The 17,175-nt window shown below is 66.2% G+C and overlaps 1 protein-coding gene across 5 annotated transcripts; it reads right to left on the bottom strand.

Annotated features, from left to right (window-relative positions):
* Nucleotides 1-510: 510 nt before the first annotated feature.
* Nucleotides 511-16,859, bottom strand: LOC120380391 (papilin-like). Of its 5 annotated transcripts, none has more exons than XM_039498117.1 (16): nucleotides 16,489-16,859; nucleotides 15,807-15,947; nucleotides 14,663-14,803; nucleotides 13,788-13,931; nucleotides 10,780-10,923; nucleotides 9,962-10,102; nucleotides 9,619-9,762; nucleotides 8,763-8,903; nucleotides 7,804-7,971; nucleotides 7,097-7,240; nucleotides 6,661-6,801; nucleotides 4,226-4,267; nucleotides 3,476-3,616; nucleotides 2,564-2,737; nucleotides 1,258-1,707; nucleotides 511-747 (listed from the first exon to the last, which is right to left on the bottom strand). In XM_039498117.1, the coding sequence occupies exons 1-16, from the start codon at nucleotides 16,571-16,573 to the stop codon at nucleotides 737-739; spliced, it is 2,352 nt and encodes a 783-aa protein (XP_039354051.1). In that variant the 5' UTR covers nucleotides 16,574-16,859; the 3' UTR covers nucleotides 511-736. The 5 variants fall into 5 exon arrangements, with proteins under 5 accessions (XP_039354051.1, XP_039354054.1, XP_039354053.1 ...); XM_039498120.1 differs by having other exon boundaries at nucleotides 1,540-1,707; XM_039498119.1 differs by having other exon boundaries at nucleotides 1,258-1,425.
* Between the last annotated feature and the right edge of the window lie 316 nt (nucleotides 16,860-17,175).

The following is a 17,175-nucleotide window of genomic DNA, read 5'->3' as shown; positions in this document are numbered from 1 at the left end:
GTGGTGATATGTGCCCAGGCAAATAGCTGGCGGGGCATCTAGCTGCATTTCCCATACATGTGCATGTAACTGCAGGAGTTGTGCATGCAAATTGTGTTGCAAATGCACCCACAGTCTACAAAAGAATCTGTAAAAATCTGAGAAAATGGGAGAGAAAATAATCCTGAAGAGCAAAGGGCAGCACACCTCGATTGTGCTTTGTGCAATCCTCGGCGCCCCGCTCTGAGTGGGGCCAGGGGAAGACACAGGCCCAGCTCCAAGCAGCTAACTCTCTCCCCCGGGCTGGTCACATCTCCACAAGCACTGCCTGAGTCTGACTGGGCCACACTGAGATTCCAGTGCACAGGAGCAAACCCTGCTTTGCACACACCGACACGCTTCCTCAGCGTGCCGATCGGTGCTCGATGGAGTGGGTGGAGGTGAGGAGTGCCGGGGCAGGCTGTTTGCGGGCACAGTGTGGAAATGTTCTGCATTTCAGGCACCGGCTAATGAGCCAGACTAGAGGGGGAACAGGTTTGAAGCAGCCACATCCCTTTATCTGTAACAATGCAAGCGCCTCCGGTGAGACCCCATTACACGGTCAGGGACACGGTAATGAGTTTGTGAGAGGCACGTCCATTTCCACACAGGACAGGGCCTTGACGGCAGAAGAGCCTTGCATCAAACGGTCGTGCTGGGTGAATGGGACCAGCCCCTGGGACTGCAGCTTCCCCCTGGAGCCCCATTCTGGCCAGGGCTAGGCCGCACCTGAAAGAAAAGGAGAAAGTGGTTGAGGCAGGGCCTGCTCCAAGGCTGACAGGCCAGATCCCGGGCACAGGACTCCTGCTCCCCAGCCCCTCTGGGCCCACCCGGGGCTGGCAGGCAGCTAGAATGGGTGCGGGTGATTAGGGGGGCTAAGGGGAACCCTACAGAGCAAACAGCCGGAGGGGCCCGAGTGCGTCAGCAGCAGGAAGCCTGTGCCAGTCGGTGGTTCAGTGAGTCTCCAGGGAGCAAGGGAGGAGGGGCCCGACACGGCAGCCAGGCCAGCGAACGACATGCAGCCGGGCTCCGAGACGGCCCTCGCCCCGGCGGGGAGGCTCCGAGGCTGACGTGTCCAGAAGGCAGGTGCTGGGGGGTCCCCAGGCTCAGAAGAGAACCCCAAGTTCTGGAGGGACTTTCCAAGGGATGTGGCTGAGCCACTGACCAAACCCGCAGCTTGGCCAAGCCGGTGGTGCGAGGGGAGGGCTCGGGGCCCCAGCGACTGAGCTGACACCTCACCGTGGCCTGCGCAGGCCTGGAGACACGCGGCCTCCGTCTCAAAGTTGTTCCTGTTGCCCTGGCAGCCGCCGTACGTGAAGCCGTCACACTGCCCGGCCTCAGCGTTGTAGAAAAACCGGGGCAACGCGGCGTCGCAGGGGCCCACTTCAGGGGAGAGTTTGCAAATGTCTAGTACAGAGAACAGAGGGTGCCCAGCACTGTGCGGACTGGCGGGAGCAGGCGGGGGGAGGGCGGATGGCTCTACGGAGCGAGTCAGCCCCCCTCCCCAGGCCCTGCTCTCACCAGGGGGCCCGCAGGCCTGCAGACACGCCTCTTCCTCAGCAAAGTTGTTCGGGTTCCCCTGGCAGCCGCCGTAGATAAACAGCTCGCAGTGCTGGGAGCTGGAGTTGTAGAAGAGCCGCGGGACCCAGGCTTTGCAAGGCCCAGTGTCGGGGCTGAGCTGGCAGAAATCTGGAGGTGCAGAGCAGAGTGGAGGGGGTGTGGGGACGTGACTCCATGCGGCACAGCTCTCTGTCCCCGACACGGCTCCATGCCCCGCGGGCATGGCAGGGCCCATCTGAATGCGGCAGAGCTGCCCACAAGGCTCGGCCTGTGGGAAGGGCCATGCAGTATCAAACCCAAGAGGGAGCCCAGGGCCAGCGACAGCATCCCTGCGGCCCCCAGAGTGCTGAGCTCAATGCTAGGCAGGCTCCCAGCACTGCCTCTGCCTGCCAGGCAGGGCGCTAGGCTCTGGCCCTTCCCCCTGGCCCCCGGTTTCTGAGTCTTGCTGCTCACAGATGGGGGAGCAGCAGGGAGGAGGGGTGCACACCCTGCTGCAGGTGTCCTCTGCTGGGGCCAGATTGGTGCCTACTGGAACTGTTCAGCTTGGAAAAGAGATGACTGAGGGGCATAGGAGAGAGGTTTACAAACTCATGAATGGAGCAGAGAAAGTGACTAGGGAAGTGTTATTTATCCCTTCGCATAACACAAGAACCAGGGCTCACCCCATGAAATTACTAGGCAGCAGGTTAAAAACAAACAGAAGGAAGTATTTCTTCACCCAGCACACAAACAACCTGTGGAACTCACTGCCAGGGGATTCTGTGAAAGCCAAAAGTATAACTGGGTTCAACAAAGAATTACATACGTTCCTGGAGGATAGGTCCAGCAATGGCCATTAGCCAAGATGGTCAGGGAGGTGACTCCATGCTCGGGTGTCCCTAAACCCCTGACTGCCAGAAGCTGGGCCTGGCCTCTGTCAGGACAGGGTATGGGGCTAGCGGGATCAGTGGGCTGACCCTGTATGGCCGGTCCTATGTTCTCTTACCAGAGACGGGCTCCCAGCAGCGGGTTCCACACCGGCCTGGGCAGCACTTCTCCAGGCCCGGGCAATCTGCGTCCCGAAAGCAGGTGGAGCAGGATCTGTTCGCCAGGCAGGGGCGGCAGCTCTGACTGAGGTTCAGGCCTGCGGGCACGAGGACCGGGCAATAGCCGGCCTTCTCTGCAAGCCAGGGACATGCTCAGAGTGTGGGGGACTGAGCGGAGCATTGGGAAGCCTCAGTTCCATCCCTCACAGCACTGGCTGGATGCAGCTACGGGCCCCAGACCCCCAGAAGAAATTCCCCCAGACCCCCGGCCCCAGAATCCCTCTCAGCCTGGTGCTTCCCCATCTCCCCCTGTTAGCCAGGCAGTCTGGAGCTCCCCCCACCTCGTTATCTAGTCAGTCTGGAGCCCCCCCCACCCTGTTAGCCAGGCAGTCTGGAGCCCCACCCCCCACCCCGTTATCCAGTCAGTCTGGAGCGCGCCCCCCCGTTATCCAGTCAGTCTGGAGCCCCCCATTATCGCTCAGCGGGGTCACTCTTTACAGAGCAGGGCCCATGGGCTCAGGGCTGCACAGACACAGCTCCCTGGGCAGCCCCCGACAGGCTGCAGCAGGGCAGTTGGGAGATGCTGGGGGCTCCTGCAGGGCTCAGGGTCGCAGACGGTGCAGCCTGTCTGAGGAGGGATTTGTGATGGGGGAGTGTCAGGCTCAGCCCCAGCCTGTCCCCATTGTCATGGGCGCGGGGGAGCTGGGAAGATCCCAGGTACCTGGGTCCCCCCGGTGAGCCGTGGCTGGTGCAGTGCAGTGATCCTTCTGCAGCCAGGGGCTGGCGCACCCCTCCCGAGGGGACCCTCGGCTCAGCCGGCGCAGGACACTCTCACTGCACTGAGATGCACAGTCACTCGCCGTCTCTGGTACCTTCTGCTGGGTCAACGCATCGGAATCTGCATGCGATATAGCAGCACTTCTGCTCTCCCGGGCACTCGGGGTCACTGGAGCAGTGGGCCGGTGCTGAGTGGGCACATCGGACTGGATCGGGGGGACAGGTCCCAGGCCTCACTGCAACAGAGAGGGGCCATGGTGTATACAGTCCCTGGGTGTGGGGGGTTAGCGGATTGCTGTTCCCCGTCAGCTGCCCGGGCTGGCTGGGGTGGGAGCTGGCTGCCCGGGCTGGCAGGGGTGGGAGCTGGCTGCCCGGGCTGGCTGGGGTGGGAGCTGGCTGTCCGGCTGGCTGGGGTGGGAGCTGGCTGCCCGGGCTGGCTGGGGTGGGAGCTGGCTGCCCGGGCTGGCAGGGGTGGGAGCTGGCTGCCCGGGCTGGCAGGGGTGGGAGCTGGCTGCCCGGGCTGGCAGGGGTGGGAGCTGGATGGCAGGGGCAGGAGAGTTACAGAGGCAGCATGCCCCCCTCAAGGGGAGGAGAAAGTGCCTGGTGTCACGGCTGAGCAGGATGCCCTGCACAGAGCCGTGCCGGCGTGCTCACATGGAGGGAGGGGTTTGATGGTGGAACCGGGAGCGAGAGCTGGCGGAGACCCTGGGGATGCCACAGCCTGCAGAGGAGAGTTCAGGTAGAAGATTCTCCCCCACCCCCCTCTCATCCCAGTGGAGCCACAGACACTCTGGGACACACTGCCTGCCCGTTAGCCCCCCCCCCCCCTTGGCAGTGTCACTTACCCTGGTCATGGGCAGGGAGGAGGCTGTCGCTGCCTCTGGGTGCTGGGAACAGAAAGAGGGAGCTGTAGTTGGGACAGGCGTGAGGGACACTGCCATTGGCGAAGCCTGCTGTGTGCAGGTGCCACGTTCTGCGGGTGTGTCTGGGCTGGCTCCGTGGCCGGATAAAGGAGGTTCCCTGCAGGCCTAAAGTGAGTGGGGGTAACTGACTCCCCGCCCCCGGGTAAGTCTCCCCGCCAGGAAACAGCAGCCCCGGTTTGGCCTGGGGGCTCAGGAGACACTGAACATCAGCGCTAAGCAGAGCGGGGCTCATCAGCCCCAGGCGGGAACTGACCGCAGTGGGTGACCAGAGACAGGAGCACCTGATGGCCTGTCAGACCTGCCCGGGTCCCCGCAGGGCAGAGGGGCGCCCCTGCTGCATACTGCTCTAAGGCCGGTTTTCTCTGAAGTGCGTTTGTGCTGAATAACGAGTGCTGTGCTGGCGGAGAGCTGGAAGGTCGCTGGGGGACCCTGTCACAGCTCCCAAGGCAGCAGGGCCGCAGGGCCTGAACTGCAGAGCATGCAGCGAATCGCTGGCATCTGCAGCCTCAGGCCCTGTTTGGGGAGAGGATGACAGGATCCTGCCCCCGGAAAGGTGATGGTTGGAGGCCTGAGCCCTAAGGCCACTTGGGGGTCAGAGGTGCAGCTATCCTGGGAAATGTGACAGTGAGCAGTGGCCGGTGGGGGAGAGGGGTGGGGCTGCTCCGTGACTCCCATGGAGGAGGAGGGGCCAATGCCCCTGGGGAGGGTGGGGGGCCTCCCACAGCTGTGAGCTGCTGCAGGCTGAGTGATGCCACGTTTGGTTTATTTGTCTCTTCTCACTTTACTCACCAGCCCAGGTCATCTCCGGAGATACCTTCCTTCCCTTCTCAGTGTGTTTGCCAGGGCCCAGCCAGCCAAGGCAGGGCAAGAAGCCCCTAGCGGCCCCGCCCCTCGATCAGTGGCTGGCTCGTCTTGCCCCCAGGTTTATTTTACTCCCTTGTTTTGGGTTATGGGACATGGGGATTAGACGCAGTCGATGGGCCCTCTGTGCCCGTCATTCCTCAGTATCGGATCCCCCAGCGACCGCTGGCGCCAGCGCTGGGCAGCACAGTGATCTTGGTGCAGCCCTTCCCGGCAGGCCCCGGCTGTGCCGGAGCGGGAGATCCCCACACTGAGAACCTGGCTGGGGTCACTCGCCGTCTCGGTCTGCCCAGCGGAACATACAGGCGTGAAAGCAGCACTGCCTGTTGCTGGGGCAGGCCGCGTCCTGCTGGCACAGGGGAGCAGCATGCGGAATTGGGGGCAGGTCCTAGCCAAGGGGAAGTGGCATGCTTCTGGCATGGGGAGCTCCTCGGGGGCTCCACAGCAGGACGGGTGGGCTCAGCTGGAGGGAAGGCAGCTGTGATGCCAGCTCTCCGGGAGAGGGAGCAGTCCCTGCAGGAGCGCAGAGCCATGCTCCCAGCCTTGGGAAGCTCCCTGCAAGACCCAACTTTGCAGGGAATCCCCTACTGGGAATCCTTCTGCTGCCAGGGACACGAGCCCGCCTGGGGCACAGAGCCAAGGGATTCCTCCGACCACCCCCCCCCGGGGCTGGGCCCTTCCCACCCCATCAAGCCTCCCCCCTGGGGCTGGGCTCCCCCACACCACTGCCTACTCCTGCCCACGGCACCTGGCCAGGGCTCCTGCCCACTCCATTATGTGCATCTATTGCCCCACGTCACCCTGCTGCGCGCCCAGTGAGCAGGCTGGTATTTGCCCCTGATGCCCATGCGCTGCCCCGGCTGGGATGCGACTGAGATTGCTATGGGGGCAACGGACGCTTGTAGGGCCAGGGCGCAGGAGACCTACTCGAGGCTGAGACCGAGAGTGCTAGGGAGGCTGTGCCCAGCTCGCCCTGTGCAGGAGCCGGGCAGGCAGCGCCACAGCTGACATGGCTTAGACACATCGAAAGAAGCTGGAGCTGAAGCTTCCCAGAGGCAAACCCCAGGCTCCCCTGGAGCACACAGCAGGCACACGGCCCAGGCAGGAGACGGGGGGCAGGGCTAGGAGTGAGGAAAGCCTGGCCCAGCTGCCCATTCTCCACCCTCCAGGAATCCCAGCTCATTGCTAGCCCGCTCTGAACGTAGAGCTCCTGGCTATGCCAGCCCGGGCCGAGGCCCTAGGACGTCGGCACCAGCCTTCCTTTCAATGACTCCTGACTCGCTGTGCACTGCTGCCCTGCAGGCCGCTGGGACCGCCCCTTGCAAGGCAATGGCAGAAGTGCCAGGGAGCAGTGGGGGCCGGGTCAGTGCCCAGCCCGTGTGCAGCCAGATCCGAGGGGGGCTCAGAGGCACAGAGCCCAAACCATCAGAGGCCTGGACAGCAGGAACTGAGACCGAATGCGCTGGGCGAGGGGGCGGGGGAGAGGGACCCTGTACCTGTCTCAGCAGGGGCGCACTTCCTGGCACAGCCGACTGGGCAGCACTTGTGTGTGCCGGGGCACTCGGCGTCGGTGTCGCATTCGGCGGTGATGACCCCCATGCACACGAACAGTGCCCTGCGGCACCGGCCCGGCTTCACTGCAACAGTGAGAACAGGGGTAGAAGAGCCCGTGCCGAGCCCCTGTGCCCCATGGCAGCGCAGCCAGGCACAGAGAGCCCTGCCTGGGACAGCGATGCCCACTTCTGGCTCCCACGGCGCCCTGGGCAGAGCTGGGGTCACTCGGGGCAGTCAATGGGGCTGGGGTCCCAGCTCGGATTCCTCCTCCCTGCACAGACACAGATGCCCCCTCCCGTCTCGTGGGTGGGCTGGAGCGGGGCCCACCCTAGTGCCCAGGGGCCTTGGCAGTGTCGCCCGGTGCTGGCGGCACCTTACCCTGCACGGGTGGGGCACAGGCCCGGCCACAGCTCAGCAAGCAGCACTTCTCGCTGGCGGAGCAGTCGCTGTCCTTGGAGCATGGCGAGACGCACTCATCAGCCTGGCCCAATCCGGCCCGGGCTGGGCAGACCCCAGGCCTCACTGGGCAGACACAGAGAGACAGTGCAAGGGCTGGCTGGGGCAGGGAGCACCCCAGTGGGCCCTGCCCTCCTCGGGGCCCCCTCAGACCCACCCAGCCCAGGGCAGCTTCGGGCCCCACACGGGAACATCTGGGCCCCTCAGGGACAGCAGCCAGCGTCAGAGGCTTCCAGGGGAGGGGTGAAACCCCAGCCCCCTGATCCCCATTAGTTCCCGTCCCTCTGGTTGCATCACTGGACACAGGGAAGACGGGATGAGCCATCACCTCTGCCCAGCAGCCCTCTGTCCTGTCGCCCTTCCTGCGTCTCTTTCCCAGGTGGAGCAGTGCGAGCCCCTCTGCCCAATGGGAGTGGCTCCCCCAGGACCCCGCAGATCCTGGCTTCCCTGCCCTCCTCTGTGACGTCGCCCAGGGGGCTGAGGCCCACTCCTGGTGGCTGGGCTAGAGGAACCAGGACCAGGGAGGCTGGCAGGCCAGGGCCTGTACCTTCCCCCCAGCTCCTGGGGCTCAGCCCTGGTGGCCCACCAGCCCCGCCCAGGCTGGCTGTATGGCGCCCGGTGTCCCTTACCGGGGCCCCCGCAGGCCTGGAGACACTCCGCTTCCCCCTCAAAGTTGTTGGGGTTCCCCCGGCAGCCCCCGTAGATGAATCTGTCACACGCCCCGGAACTGGTGTTGTAGAAGAAGCGAGGGAGGTCGGCGTCACAGATGCCCATCTCGGCAGGGAGCTGGCAGATATCTGGGTGCCCAGGCAGAGAGAGGGGAGTTCCGGAGAGGGGTCTCGCTGCTCCCCAGGGGGCCAGGGGCAGGGTCCCGCCGGGGCTGCGTGTGGCAGTGCGGAGGAGGGGCGCTGCAGCAGGAGTTCAGAGGCCAGCGGATGGAGGGGTGCAGCCTCGGCCTTGAGGGGACCCTGGGGAGGAGTGAGGTTTCCAGGTATCTGGTTTGCGACTGGAACGCCTGATCAAAAAGTGACCCTGGTGGCTCCAGGCAATGCAGCTGACTGGGCTGTTAAAAGTCCAGTTGGTGGGGTTGGCAGGCTCCCTACCTGGCTCCACGCAGCTCCCGGAAGCGGCAACATGTCCCCTCGACTCCTAGGCAGAGGGATAGCCGGGGGGCTCTGCTCACTGCCCCGACCCTGCCCTGAGCAACGGCTCCGCAGCTGCCATTGGCCAGGAACTGCGGCCAATGGAAGCTGCAGGGCCGGCATCTGTGCACGGAGGCAGCATACACCGCGCAGAGACACCTGTCCGCCCCATGCCTAGGAGCTGCTTCCGGAGCCATACTCCCTCCTGTACCCCAAGCCCCTGCCACAGCCCATAATCCCTAATTTCTGGCCCCCACCCCAGCGCCCGCACCTCCAGCCGGAGCCCTCAACCCCTCCTGCACCCCAACCCCTGCCCCAGCCCCAGCCCCGGTAAAAAGGAGTGAGGGAGGGAGGGAGAGCAAGTGATGGGGGCGGGGGATGGCGTGAGCGGGGGCGGGGAAAGTTGGCCGCCCTTCGGTGGACATGGGACTCTCCGGCCCCCTCACCCTCGCTGGGTGGTTTGCAGACATGGCCGCAGCCGGTGCTGCAGCACTTCTCTGCTTTGCTGCAGTCGCTGTCGCTGCCACATCCCTCCACGCAGGGCCCCAGGGAGCCTCTGAGCACTGCTGGGCATGCGCCAGGCTTCACTGCAATGCAAGGAGCCACAGCGTCGGACCCTGCCCGCTGGAGCCCCCGCTGGAGCCCCCACCTTTACCCACTGGAACCCCTGCCCACCGCCCGCACCCACTGCCCGCCCGCTGCCCGCCCCGCTGGAGCCCCTCCCACCCCCACCTTCACCTACTGTCTCCTGCCCACCAGAGCCCACACCCCGTCCGCTGGAGCCCCCCACCAGAGGCCCCCCCCAACTCGGCCTGCTGGTGCCCCCCCATCCGCTGGCACTCCTCCCACCTCTGCCCGCAAGAGGCCCCCCTACCTCCACCTGCCAGAGCCCCACCACCTCTCCGAGGGCTGAGGAGATGCACAGAGCACCAGGCTGGAGGGCCAGGGAGACCCCGGTCTCTACTGCTGTGCCCTGTGGTGTCCTCTCCAGAGCTCCCTGCTTGTGTCCCGCCTTCCCCATGGACCCCTCTCTGGCTCCCTGTGCCCAGAGACGCAGCCCTTTTCCGCTCTCAGCTGCTGTCCTCAGCATTCGCCCGCTCCGTGGCCACAACCTTTCCGTGCAGGTGCTGCGAGCGCCTGGCCGACAGTGTCCCAGACTCTGAGCCCCTGGGGGGGCTGGGATCCTGCAGGGCAGGTCTGGGGGTGGGGCCCTGGCCCCTCACTGACCAGCGATCGGCACCTGCTCCTTCCACCTGCTCAGATCTGAGGCCATCATCCCCGGGACGTCCCGAGAGCGCTTACCCTGCGTCGGGGAGAGGCAGGCGCGGCCACAGCTGATCAAGCAGCACTTCCCGTTCCCTGGACAGTCACCGTCCTTCAGGCATCGAAAAAAGCATGGATCCTCGCCGCCCTCGGGGGCTCGGGCTGGGCACAGGCCGGGCTTCACTGCAGTGCAGGGAAAGACATGGCAGAGCGTGGAGCCAAGGGACGGCAAAACTAGGCCCCAGGCCAGCCGCCAGCCAAGCTCCCTCCCTGAGCATCGCCGCCTGCTGAGTGGCTGCTCCGGCCAGCCCGGGGGTGGCATGAACAGGGCTGGGGCGAGTGCGGGGTCAGCAATGGATGCAGGGGGAGGCCAGGACCTTACCGAGCACGGGCGCCATGCAGAGCCACCCACAGCCATTGCTGCAGCACTTCCTCGTGGCGGGGCAGTCGCTGTCGCTCCAACACGTCCGCCGGCACGAGACGAGAAACCTCTGGGCTACGGCTGGGCACTCGCCGGGCCGCACTGGAACACAGAGCAGGGTCCCCAGCCTGGCGCCCAGAGACAGCCCACCTGTCCCCGGGTCCCACTGAGACTCCGGCCGGCAGCCTGCTCCCTGGGCTCCCTGCCCGCAGAGCCCACAGTCCGCTCCTGCCCGGCTGGCTATTTCCCAGCCTGCTGCCCACGCTGCCTGGGGGTGCCAGACTGGCTCAGCGTCCCACCTGGCCCCAGCCACCTGCCAGAGAACGGTGCAGCTGCCTCGTAGAGGACAGGGCTGGACTAGCCTGGCCTGGGCTGGCCCTAACCCTGTCCGTTCAGGGCTGGCTCAGGCTGGGGTACGGTGACCAGAGAGCGGTGTGAAAAATCGGGACAGGAGGTGGGGGGTAATCGGCCCCTAGATAAGACAAAACCCCAAATATCAGGACTGTCCCTATACAATCGGGACATCTGGTCACCCTAGGCTGGGGGTGGGTCTGTCCCTGTTCTGCTGAGTAGATTTACTGACAAGGTGGCTGGGTTTCCCCTGGTTCTTTATTAAGAGGCCCAGAAGCGTGTCCGAGTCACTGCCCCATGCCCCCGCCTGGCCCAGGCCCCATTGCGAAGGCTGCTCGGGGGGATCCTAGCGTGGGATTCCCACCTCACCCGGTGGTGCGGGGTGGCTGGAAGGCCCTGCGTGGCTGGGCACTCTCGGCACGTGGTACCTGGAAGGGGCACTCGGCATTTATAGCCACAGCCTGTGGCACAGCACTTCTCGTCCCCCGCGCAGTCAGCGTCGTCCACGCACGCGTCCAGGCACAGCCCCTCGGGCTGCTCCAGCTGCACAGCAGGGCACACGCCCGCCTTCTCTGGGGAAAGAGGAGCCATGAGCACAGCCTGCCGGGGGCGGCGCGGGGGGGGCGGCTTTCCCTTGGGACTGGGTGAGCAGAGCCATGGCAGCCAGTGCCACGTGATGCGTGTCTGGGTGTGCACACGCGTGCGGGTAGGTGCTTGGGAGCTGTGTTTGGGCTCATGGGATGGAGAGTTTAAGCCCCCAGCACGTGCAGCCCGAGCATGGGGGACTCTGCACTGAATAGGAGCGGGGCCGCTCCTGGGGTCTCCAGAGGGACCAGTGTGCATGGAGCCAGCGGCAGGGGTGAGTGCGGGGGGCTGAGCCCTGGTGCCCCATGGGGGAGTGCGGGCGGAGGAGGGAGGCTGAGCCCTGGTGCCGCAGGGGGGAGTGCGGGGGGCTGAGCCCTGGTGCCCCATGGGGGAGTGGGGGCGGAGGAGGGAGGCTGAGCCCTGGTGCTGCAGGGGGGAGTGCGGGGGGCTGAGCCCTGGTGCCCCATAGGGGAGTGCGGGCGGAGGAGGGAGGCTGAGCCCTGGTGCTGCAGGGGAGTGCGGGGCTGAGCCCTGGTGCCCCATGGGGAGAGTGCGGGGAGGAGGGAGGCTGAGCCCGGGTGCCGCAGGGGGGAGTGCGGGGGGCTGAGCCCTGGTGCCCCATGGGGGAGTGCGGGCTGAGGAGGAGGCTGAGCCCTGGTGCTGCAGGGAGTGCGGGGGCTGAGCCCTGGTGCCGCGGGGAGTGCGGGCGGAGGAGGAGGCTGAGCCCTGGTGCTGCAGGGGAGTGCGGGGCTGAGCCCTGGTGCCCCATGGGGAGTGCGGGGCGGAGGGAGGCTGAGCCCTGGTGCCGCAGGGGGGAGTGCGGGGGGCTGAGCCCTGGTGCCCCATGGGGGAGTGCGGGCGGAGGAGGGAGGCTGAGCCCTGGTGCCGCAGGGGGGAGTGCGGGGGCTGAGCCTGGTGCCCCATGGGGAGTGCGGGGCGGAGGAGGAGGCTGAGGCCTGGTGCTGCAGGGAGTGTGGGGGGCTGAGCCCTGGTGCCCCATGGGGGAGTGCGGGCAGAGGAGGGAGGCTGAGCCCTGGTGCAGCAGGGGGGAGTGCGGGCGGAGGAGGGCGGCTGAGCCCTGGTGCTGCAGGGGAGTGCGGGCAGAGGAGGGAGGCTGAGCCCTGGTGCCGCAGGGGGAGTGCGGGCGGAGGAGGAGGCTGAGCCCTGGTGCTGCAGGGGAGTGCGGGGCTGAGCCCTGGTGCCGCAGGGGAGTGCGGGCGGAGGAGGAGGCTGAGCCCTGGTGCTGCAGGGAGTGCGGGGGCTGAGCCCTGGTGCCCCATGGGGGAGTGCGGCGGAGGGAGGCTGAGCCCTGGTGCCGCAGGGGGGAGTGCGGGGGGCTGAGCCCTGGTGCCCCAGGGGGGAGTGCGGGCGGAGGAGGGAGGCTGAGCCCTGGTGCTGCAGGGGGGAGTGCGGGCAGAGGAGGGAGGCTGAGCCCTGGTGCCGCAGGGGAGTGCGGGGCTGAGCCCTGGTGCCGCAGGGGGAGTGCGGGCGGAGGAGGGAGGCTGAGCCCTGGTGCTGCAGGGGGGAGTGCGGGGGGCTGAGCCCTGGTGCCCCATGGGGGAGTGCGGGCGGAGGAGGGAGGCTGAGCCCTGGTGCTGCAGGGGGGAGTGCGGGGGGCTGAGCCCTGGTGCCCCATGGGGGAGTGCGGGCGGCGGCGGGCGGCTGCGCCCGGGTGCGGCCGGGGGGCGGGCGGGGGGCTGAGCCCTGGTGCCCCATGGGGGAGTGCGGGCGGAGGAGGGAGGCTGAGCCCTGGTGCAGCAGGGGGGAGTGCGGGGGGCTGAGCCCTGGTACCCCATGGGGGAGTGCGGGCGGAAGAGGGAGGCTGAGCCCTGGTGCCGCAGGGGGGAGTGTGGGGGGCTGAGCCCTGGTACCCCATGGGGGAGTGCGGGTGGAAGAGGGAGGCTGAGCCCTGGTGCCGCAGGGGGGAGTGCGGGGGGCTGAGCCCTGGTACCCCATGGGGGAGTGCGGGCGGAGGAGGGAGGCTGAGCCCTGGTGCGGCCGGGGGGAGTGCGGGGGGCTGAGCCCTGGTGCCGCAGGGGGGAGTGCGGGCGGAGGAGGGAGGCTGAGCCCTGGTGCTGCAGGGGGGAGTGCGGGGGGCTGAGCCCTGGTGCCCCATGGGGGAGTGCGGGCGGAAGAGGGAGGCTGAGCCCTGGTGCTGCAGGGGGGAGTGCGGGGGGCTGAGCCCTGGTGCCCCATGGGGGAGTGCGGGCGGAGGAGGGAGGCTGAGCCCTGGTGCTGCAGGGGGGAGTGGGGGGCTGAGCCCTGGTGCTGCAGGGGGGAGTGCGGGCGGAGGAGGGAGGCTGAGCCCTGGTGCTGCAGGGGGGAGTGTGGGGGGCTGAGCCCTGGTACCCCATGGGGGAGTGCGGGCGGAGGAGGGAGGCTGAGCCCTGGTGCAGCAGGGGGGAGTGCGGGGGGCTGAGCCCTGGTGCCCCATGGGGGAGTTCGGGCGGAAGAGGCAGGCTGAGCCCTTGAGCCGCAGGGGGGAGTGTGGGGGGCTGATCCCTGGTCCCCCATGGGGGAGTGCGGGCGGAGGAGGAGGCTGAGCCCTGGTGCTGCAGGGGGGAGTGTGGGGGGCTGAGCCCTGGGGCCCCATGGGGGAGTGCGGGCGGAGGAGGGAGGCTGAGCCCTGGTGCTGCAGGGGGGAGTGCGGGGGGCTGAGCCCTGGTGCCCCATGGGGGAGTGCGGGCGGAGGAGGGAGGCTGAGCCCTGGTGCCCCATGGGGGAGTGCGGGCGGAGGAGGGAGGCTGAGCCCTGGTGCTGCAGGGGGGAGTGCGGGGGGCTGAGCCCTGGTGCCCCAAGGGTGGGATCCAGGGGGGCAGCAGCAGTGCGGGGGTCAGACTCGCGCTGGTACCTGTGTAGGGGCTCATGCAGGCCAGGCCGCAGCCGGCAAAGCAGCATTTCTGGCTCTCGGGGCAGTGCCTGTCGTCGTGGCACTGGTTTGTGCAAGGAATGAAATCCTGCGACACTCGTCTCTTTGGGCAGACGCCAGGCTTGGCTGGAAGTGAGACGGCAGCTCAGGGTGAAGCTCAGCAAAGACATAAGCACCCGACCCCCAGCCCCGCCAGCTGTCCGCCCCCAGGCCTGCCTGGAGAGCTCTCCGGGCCACAGGCAGCCAGGAGGGAGGGCAGTGCCCCCTACCCCAGGGCCTGCCCCCTGCCCAGGCTTTTTGGTGGTGCCAGGGTCTCTGTCCTCGCTTTCTGACCCTTCTCCCCCTTGCTATAGGGCAGTCGTTACGCCGTGCAGCTCGAGAGGGGCAGAGAACATGCCACGCTCAGCTCTGCCCATGGGCAGCGCTGCTGTCCCGGGCGATTCCCTCCCCCTGGGTCCCCAGGGAGGGACAGGTCTGGAGCTGCAGGCCGTGGGCTGGACCGTCAGGGCCCCCACTGGGGCCAGGCCCAGGCTGCTGCTCAGCGGCTCCCACAGCTGGTGCCAAAGCCCATTGGGGTCTAGACCCATAAGCAGAGGGCAGCGCAGACACTCCTGGCCAGCGTCTCTCCGGAGAGGTGGGGCAGGGCAATTCTTGTCTTGTGTCTGCACGGAGGGTGCAGCGCCTCCAGCCTGGCCCAGGGACGGACCTTTCCCCAGGCAGCAGCAGCAGCCGGGCAGCAGCAGAGTGGCCCCGTCGCCGCCCTCCTTATACATCAGCCAGCCAACCAGCCTGCCCCTGGGCACAGCTGGGGGTGGGGATCACAGAGCCGAGATGCCATGCGCTCCCCTGGGGCCTACCTGGCTGGGCGCTCGTGCAGTGAACGTGGCAGCCCTCGGCACAGCACTTGGCCCCGCCGGCACACGCAGAGTCATTCCAGCAGCTCACCAGGCAGGGCTCTGCCACCCCGGTGTCGGGCTCCGGGCAGTAGCCTGGGTTCACTGCAGAACAGGAGACACACAGTGCAGTCGCCGTGCCCAGGACAGGCAGGCTTCCCCTCCAAGGGGCCCTTGCAGCCGCCACAGTGGGTGTGCTGGGAACAGAGCCTCTGTGCACATGCAAGATGAGGGTAGCACAACACAGGGGCTTCTGCTGCTTCCCTGGCTGTGCATCAATGGTGGGAAAGCCAGCGGGGAGCTCCTGGCTGGCTGGCGGGGGCATGGGCCCAGGTGCCAGAGCACAGGCTGCTGGGCTGCCGGCTCCAGCCCCTCCCTCGAGTTTGCACTAGATGCTCTGCAACCTTAGACATCCCAGCCAAGCCGCTCCAGTTTGTCTGAACAGTCTCACCTCTCAGTCAGCGCCCCCAGCGCTCGGAGGGTCTGCTGCCCTGCTCAGGGCTGGCCACTCTCTGCCGGGTCGCCCCCTTGCCAAGCAGTAGCAGACTTTGGGGCCTTGCAGACTGGTCTCCCATTGGAAGAGAAATCTGGAGGCAGAGTTTGGGTGCTGGATGGAGCCTGTTTATTTATAGTACATACAGCAGTCCTGGAGCAGAGGTGGTCACAAAGGGCACACACACAGCTTCCTCTTTGAGAGCGCTCAGCCCAAACCCAGTGGCCAGGAGGTGGCTCCGGTGAGAGAAGACGGCAGAGGCAAACTCCCCTGCTATTTGCAGCAGCTCACCCCACAGAAACTGAAGAAATGCTGTGCTGCTAGTCCTGTGATGCAAACACCACACTCACCTTGCGCACGACGAACAGGAACATCAGGCTAAGCAAACGGCACCATCTAGTGACTCCTGCTGTACCAGCAGTATCGTTGGTGAATAAATCAATGGCACAGGGCCATGGTCCTGCAAACGGCACCAACCGCTCTCCTGCAGGGTCCTGTGTTTTACTTTCCATCCCTGCCTATTCCCACCGTTTGCTTGCCCTGCTGCCATGCCGGGCAGCTCCCCCACTGTCCCTGCAGAGGGGCCCTCCTGCAATCAGGGAGAGCAGGACGTACCTTTTTCAGGGAGGAGGCAGGTTCTCATGTGCCCAATATTGCAGCACTTCTCGTTCCCTGGGCAGCTCTGCTCTGAGAGACAGTAGATCCTGGAGGGACGCACAAACTCAATCCTCCCTGCTGGACATTCACCCACTTTACCTGTACAGAGAAAGGAGACTGGAGCCCATCTACTAGTGGCTGCACTGAGTGGACCCAGCTATATGGTTTGAGGAATAAGACCACAGCTACCTGCCTCCACCTGAGAGGACAGGTGCCCTCTGCGGGGCTGGGAGGCAACTCCTCTCTATAAGCACAGCTGCACAGATTCCAGCCAGACGGAGCCCCTGATCATCTACCTAGCCTCACCTCCAGTAGAGCGCAGGCCAGGGAACTGCTCCCAAACAAGCCCTAGTGCAGCCGCTGGAGTGAAAAACCGGTCAGTGGTGGAGAATCCGCCACCAAGGCTGGGAATGTTCCAGTGGTCACTGTTAAAAATGGACCAGGCCCTGTTTCCAGTCTGAATCTGCCTGGCTTCCACTTCCAGCCATGGACGGTGCTGGACTTTCCTCTGCGAGACTGGAGAGCCCCGTGGTGACCGTTTGTTCCCCAGGCCAGTGTGCAAGAGGCCGGGGATCAGCTCACCCCTTTGTTAAGCTACACAGATCCCGCTCGGTGAGTCTAGCATGCGCCTGTTACTAACCTCCTTTCTCCTGCCCTGGTGCAGGCGGCAGCGCGGCCCAGAGGGCCAGGAGCCCCAGGGGGAGGAAGATGCCTCCTGACTCCATGGCGGTGCCGGGAGCCGGGTCTGAGTGTCCAGAACTGAGCCAGGCCAGGATTTAAACCGTGGCCCAGAGGGGGCTGGGTCAGGCTGGGGAGGGGTTGGCTCACCTGCCAGAGTCCAGCTCATTCGATTCACAATGCGTTGGCTGGAGTACCGGCGCTGGGAGGGGGGCTGTGCCCTGGGCGTGCTCAGCACAATAGTAATCCGGACGTAGGAGACTCCTGAAGCAGAGCTGGGCAGGCAGCCCACAGCGCTCTCCAGGGCGTCTGCCTCCCTCCTGCTCACCAGTGGGTTCCTCTGGCTGCAGCGCCTCCTCCAGCACTTTGATGCAAGCGTTTGGTAGCCCCAGGCCGGCCTGCTGTAAAGGGCATACAAAGCCACATGGCTCACCCTGCACAGCTCCCAGTCCCAGGTGTGTGTTGCGAATCCCCCCACGGGGAACCGGTCCCGGCTCTGTCTGTGGCCGGCTGCACTGTCCATTCCAAGCATCTGGTTCCCTGGGTCGTGCTGTTGGGAGACCCGCTGGCCAGGATCTAGCCAGACAGTGCCAGTGCCAGGGCCGCAAGCCGTGGGCCATTGGAAGAGAGGCCAATGGAGAGCGACGGG

Source organism: Mauremys reevesii, linkage group 13, assembly GCF_016161935.1.
Source record: "Mauremys reevesii isolate NIE-2019 linkage group 13, ASM1616193v1, whole genome shotgun sequence".
Lineage (NCBI taxonomy): Eukaryota > Metazoa > Chordata > Testudines > Geoemydidae > Mauremys > Mauremys reevesii.
Note: the sequence above shows the minus strand (reverse complement) of the source record. Positions and strands in the feature narration are given on the sequence as shown.

Excerpts from the sequence above, each read along its gene's own strand:
- LOC120380391 (XM_039498117.1), bottom strand. The coding sequence starts at position 16,573 with ATGGAGTCAGGAGGCATCTTCCTCCCCCTGGGGCTCCTGGCCCTCTGG. Across the intron at positions 14,804-15,806 it reads CTGCCTCCTCCCTGAAAAAG|TGAACCCAGGCTACTGCCCG; the intron begins GTACGTCCTGCT and ends CCTGTTCTGCAG. Across the intron at positions 10,103-10,779 it reads ATGCCGAGTGCCCCTTCCAG|TGCGGCCCGGCGAGTGCCCA; the intron begins GTACCACGTGCC and ends TCTGTGTTCCAG.